The sequence below is a fragment of the Charadrius vociferus genome, unplaced genomic scaffold, assembly GCF_000708025.1.
Source record: "Charadrius vociferus isolate BGI_N301 unplaced genomic scaffold, ASM70802v2 scaffold269, whole genome shotgun sequence".
NCBI classification, from domain to species: Eukaryota; Metazoa; Chordata; class Aves; order Charadriiformes; family Charadriidae; genus Charadrius; species Charadrius vociferus.
Window position 1 is genome coordinate 1,528,294 of NW_009660184.1, and position 5,282 is coordinate 1,533,575.

General features: G+C 43.7%; 1 protein-coding gene across 1 annotated transcript in view; it reads right to left on the minus strand.

Moving 5' to 3' along the window:
• Positions 1 to 4,568, minus strand: part of YWHAQ (tyrosine 3-monooxygenase/tryptophan 5-monooxygenase activation protein, theta) — a 23,088-nt gene extending 18,520 nt beyond the window's left edge. Inside the window, exon 1 of the mRNA XM_009893256.1 lies at positions 4,181 to 4,568. Within this exon, the coding sequence (XP_009891558.1) occupies positions 4,181 to 4,474 (294 nt within the window). The 5' untranslated portion in view covers positions 4,475 to 4,568. The remainder of the gene's footprint in view (positions 1 to 4,180) is intronic.
• Between the last annotated feature and the right edge of the window lie 714 nt (positions 4,569 to 5,282).

The following is a 5,282-nucleotide window of genomic DNA, read 5'->3' on the forward strand; positions in this document are numbered from 1 at the left end:
GCTGGCAAGAGCAACACACTAATACTTGCTTTCAACAATTAACACTGCAATCTCACAGAAGATCAAACGTTTACAAGCATCCTTTCAACCTTAAGACAGTAAAAATTGAAATAAGCTACACCTTACACTCAAGACTATTTCATTGCAAGCACTGCCACAGGGTACAGAAAAGAATCAACAGCACAAGTAATGTTACTGTTGGTCCAGTTTTAAAAGTTCACGATGCCCTTGCTCATTTCTAGAAAAACTGGCCAACATGGGCCTGACACAGTGCAATGTAAAACAGTTTACAGAGGACACCGTAAAAAATCAATGTTTGGGAACAACTGAAAAGCCTCATATACGTCACTTTTCTATGAAAAAATTAAAAGGATATTAAATTAAATTTTTTAAGTTTCAGCTAGAGACAGAGGAGTAACCATCAAGATACAGTTGTTTCCAAGCTTTAATGATTTCAGCCATTCCATCTTCATCAAGTTTTAAACTACGGGCAAGTAGTCATCTCTACTGCTCTACAAAGAGCTCCAACATCAGGACCTAGAAATTGAACATATGCAGAGCGCTACCAAATACACATGGAAAAAACCTCAAGTTGCAGGTGAAGAGTGAACTCCTTCCAGGCAAGGGTTGATGTCCCTCCTTCCTCTACACTAGGTCTTTCTAAAGAAAGGAGGAGTTCGAATGCAAGGTGGGTTATCACTATGCAAAGAGACTGAGGCTCTCCGCAAACCCATCAGTTTGATCTCTCCCACAGAAAAGTTCCAATTCAAAAGTTACCCTTTTTGAAAACCCGAAGTAACTAAGCAGCAGGGTGTACATACAATAAAGCATTAGTCTTATATCATACATTCCATCTTCAAAGTCTCACACGTTATTTCACTAACTACGTGAAAATTGCTGCTGCACCCATCCCTTCTACATTATCTAGTACCTCTGCCTTAAAATAGCTCAGAGAATATAAAGAAACATGAACTTTGCGCTCAGAGAGTATATGAAACAATTTTTTTTTTCCCAAGATAAAGTTGAACGATAAAGTTGCTAACCTGTTTCTTTATTCTGGGACAAGAGTGTTTCAAGAACAGTTTCAACTATGATTCATAAGGGATGATTCAACATTAATTCACTACGTTACCAAAGAATTAGTCAATCAATACAGGGACTTCAATAAAACCTGGTAGTGCACCTTTCAAATAAAACATTCATGCAAGTTGTTTGACAAAGTCATACCATTTCTTCATTAAAGAGCCACTCTCACCTGAAAGACCAGTCATACAATTAACAGTTAAAAAGGGTTCAGATCACATCTACTCCTACTTGCGAGATATGCAGCTAAAGCAATGTTTTCACTGCTTGTCATGAGATGGAATATCTTACTGTGACCGCTGATGGTGGTTATAAATCAATTAATTAGCAAAAGTTTTATTTTTCTTTCTATATCTCAACATAATTTTAGATATTTGTATTCCAGTGGTGATGAAATTTAAGTTTCTTATCAAACCATGCCCTAAAACAATGCGTTACCTAATTGGATTGAGGCATTCTTTACAGGAAAGAAAAGTAATTGCAGATTCAGTGTTGACGCCTTTCTAATAAAAAATTAGCAGTATTTTGTAATGCTAGCACAAGTATGTCTAAATGAACATTTCTACAACAGCAGAGAGATTTCATTTTGAAAAGCTGTGCCACACCAGTAATAAAATAAAAAAAAGCCTTTTGAAAAAACTGTTAGTAGTATGACTAACAGCAGTCACACTCCACCCAACACATCCACCCTTGCTAAATCCAAATACTCCAGATGACAAGCAACCTTTCCATACTACTTGCCAGCAGTTGTTTCAGTTTAGCTGCCTTCCTAGAATTCAAAAAGCATCTCTGAGATTCAACTTAAGAGATCTAAAAGAGCTACAAGCAGTTACTATAGTATTAGTAAAGAAGAAATTAGCATTCAAAGGAGGAGGAGTCAAAACGACTTTATGGCTCAGCTTTAGGAAACCCGTCCTTTGTAGTGCCTGCACATTGTGAGTTCCAACCTCTCGGATGCTGACTCATGGAACACAGGAGTGGTAGATGGAGGAGGAAAGGGGGAGAAGCAGAACAGAACATAACTGCACATGATCCTCAAAGGAAGGGTAAAAATCGGAAGGCTTGCAGTAGATAGCTGACATCTCCCCCTACCAAAGGAAGGCACACCTTTGCCAGCAGGGCAGAACAGGAAAAGCGTGCACAGCTGTAGGTTTCGATCTTCACTGCTGCCTTACAGACGAGAAGGGAAGGAGAGAGTTGCCAACCAGGCCATCGCCGAGAACAGAGAAAGACTAGAATGCAGGGAAAAATTCAGCTAGCACAGGAAGAGTTTGCTTTCCCTACATCAGAGGTTTGTGTTAGCACGGCTACCAGACTACCTGCTGTCCACCATTTGATGTGACTGGAATAATTTCCATATAGACACTGTGTGAAATGGCTCGCTACCTTTATCAGAGACATTCAGTCTCCCTATGGAAGCACGAACTCCTTGTTAAGATGGCACAGCAACCAGTATGGTATTTTATGCATAACCTCTTAGGAACCAGATTGGGTAGAAGGACACAGCGAGATTAAGAAGTCTGAAGAGTGAGCTTTATGTTGAGGTCCCAAGAAGTTAGTTCTGAAGTGGGGCACTGAGAAGAGGAGATTGAGAGGAGTGACAACAGCACAAAGGCTGGCACTCCGTCACACAGGTCACTCCATCACATGGGTTCCAGTGAAACTCTCGTCACAGGGAACAGGAATCAGTGCCCTACGCAAACCATATCATTTTCACAAAGGTGAGTGTTTTACAACTTAACTATGCCTGTAACTGTAGAAACAGCTTCTTTGGAAGACATGGACTCTTAAATGTATTAAGGTATTAACCAATTCATTAAGCTAATAAATTTCCAAATGCTTTTCAGGCAAAGGTAATTCAGTTTGACTGATTTAGGGAAAAAACAACAACAACCCAAAACCTAGGTGGCAGCATGCATGGAAGCATATTGGTATTTTCAGCACAATCCAAAGTATTCCCCCGTGTTCATGAGCCAGAACACCTAACCAAGAAGCAAATTCAGTTACTTCCAAACCAGTCAGCTTTAAATTCAGGTCTCCTAAACCAATCTAGGATACATTTACCTCAAACTTTTTTTATTTCCTATAGCCTTATGTCTTCCTGTTCTCATGTTCGCAATACTAGATACCTAAAAAAAATAAATATAACTAAGAGAAGCAAATAAACCTCTGAATATTATCTGCCACACAATTACTACTGCATTACACACATGCAGTTTCCTGCAGCCACAACTCCCTGGTCACGAAGAACAGGGTGCAGCAGCCTCCACACTGCTGACAAACGTCTCTTCAGCTCCCACTACAGTGCAGCAGTTTCACTATTGATGGCATCTGGAATTCTGCTGTTTGTACAGAAACGTATTCCTGGGCTTCAATGCATGCTCAGGGTGTCATGCCAGTCTTCACACCTTAATTCTACATTATTCCAGAATTACTGCAAATTCATCTTAAAGATTCCCCTGAGAAGCCAGCTTGAATCTGACAAAGCCAATTTCTACCTGTCTTTATTTCCTATTTTCAATATACATGTCTTACTTCAAAAAATCATATTTTATATTAAAAAACCCTCAAAATGTCTCTTGAAGACCCCTTGAGAGTATTTTTCTTCATGAGAAGTAAACAAAATGCACACCCAGTTACTGTAAATGCTTTTAACAGGCTATTAGCTCTGATCTGAAGAAACAAATGGCTTTTCTCATTTTCTTTTCAGCTTATCTTATGAATAGATAAGCTTACTAACCACAGCACAAACAGGTATGAGGCTAAATGCTCAGCATCTCTGCAATTACCTAGCGCAATACTGCATATGGATCACTCCATGCAAAAATGTACTTCAAATACACTCAAAATTGAGTGTATATCTCAAATACCTTTACACATATGGGGCACATAGCAGAGCGCAGATGATCTTCCTCCTCACAGCAACCCACATAACGGTTGCAGAAGTTACTGCACTGACTTCCCCTACCCCAGCATTGTACTTCAGGTGATATTCCCCAGCCAAGTTCCCAGTCTTATTCCCCAGTACAGCAACATACATGAACACTGTATTTCTTTCTCTTAAAAAAATAGACGAAAAAAGAAAAACCCCACTCACCAGCACAGTGGTGCAGATGGATCTGAGCTCAGACTCCACCTTCTCCCGATAGTCCTTGATAAGCTGCATCTTCTTGTCACTGGTGTCCGTCTTCTGCTCAATGCTAGAGATGACCCTCCAGGCAGAGCGCCGCCCCCCCACTACGTTCTTGTAGGCCACTGAGAGCAGGTTGCGCTCCTCGTTGGACAGCTCGGCACCTTGCTCAGTTACTGCCTTCATGCAGGTGGCCATATCATCGTAGCGCTCAGCTTGCTCAGCCAGCTTGGCTTTCTGGATCAACTCGGTCTTATCCATGGTGGCTGGCAGTGGGGCAAGAGCCGTATAGTCGCAAAAGCAGGAGAAGCTGGGGACGTCACGCTATCAACACGAGAACGCACCTCAAAACCTGCCAGAAAGAAGACAGTAACCATGACTCTAGGATAGAACACTACAGACCACGATCTTACACCACCCCTCACAACCCACCAAAAACCAAGGATCGTGCTGAGCCTTGCCTCCCTCTCCCTATCTCCAGGAGCTTCTTGCGGAGAGATGGGACTGCAGCATCCTGCCCTTCCCGGCGGGGTTACGGGGAGAGGCACTCCTCTCAAGGGTCCACCCCTAGGGAAACCACGACCTAGAAACCCAACTGGGGAAGGCGCGCTCAGCGCCAGCCAAGGGACAGCAGCATGAAGACCAAGCGCTGGAAATAGCAACTTTTCCATCAGAGCAGACTTTCTGTCCTCACCCTGCTTTCCCCACCCTTATGTGAAGGTATCAAGACGTTGCCTAACAGGGGCCTGGAGAAGGATACCCAGTTACCAGCCAGCCTGAGAGGGCCCTGCCCAAAGCCCCTTCCCCCTTGTGCGGCCCAAGGTGAGAGCAGAAGGTGCCAACGCCGGGAAGAGAAGAGAAAAATAGGTAATAAAGGAGCGCGACGAGCTCGTCCCCGAGGAGGCAAGGAAGGGGTTAAAACCCAACGGGCTTCGCCTCATGGCGGCGGGGCACGGCGGGCGGGGGGGAGGCGGGGAGCTCGGTAAAGCGCGGCGGGGCCCGGTGCCTCCCCACCACCCCCCCGGAGCGGGAGTGGCCGCGGCTGCGGCCCCGGGATGGCGGCCCCGCA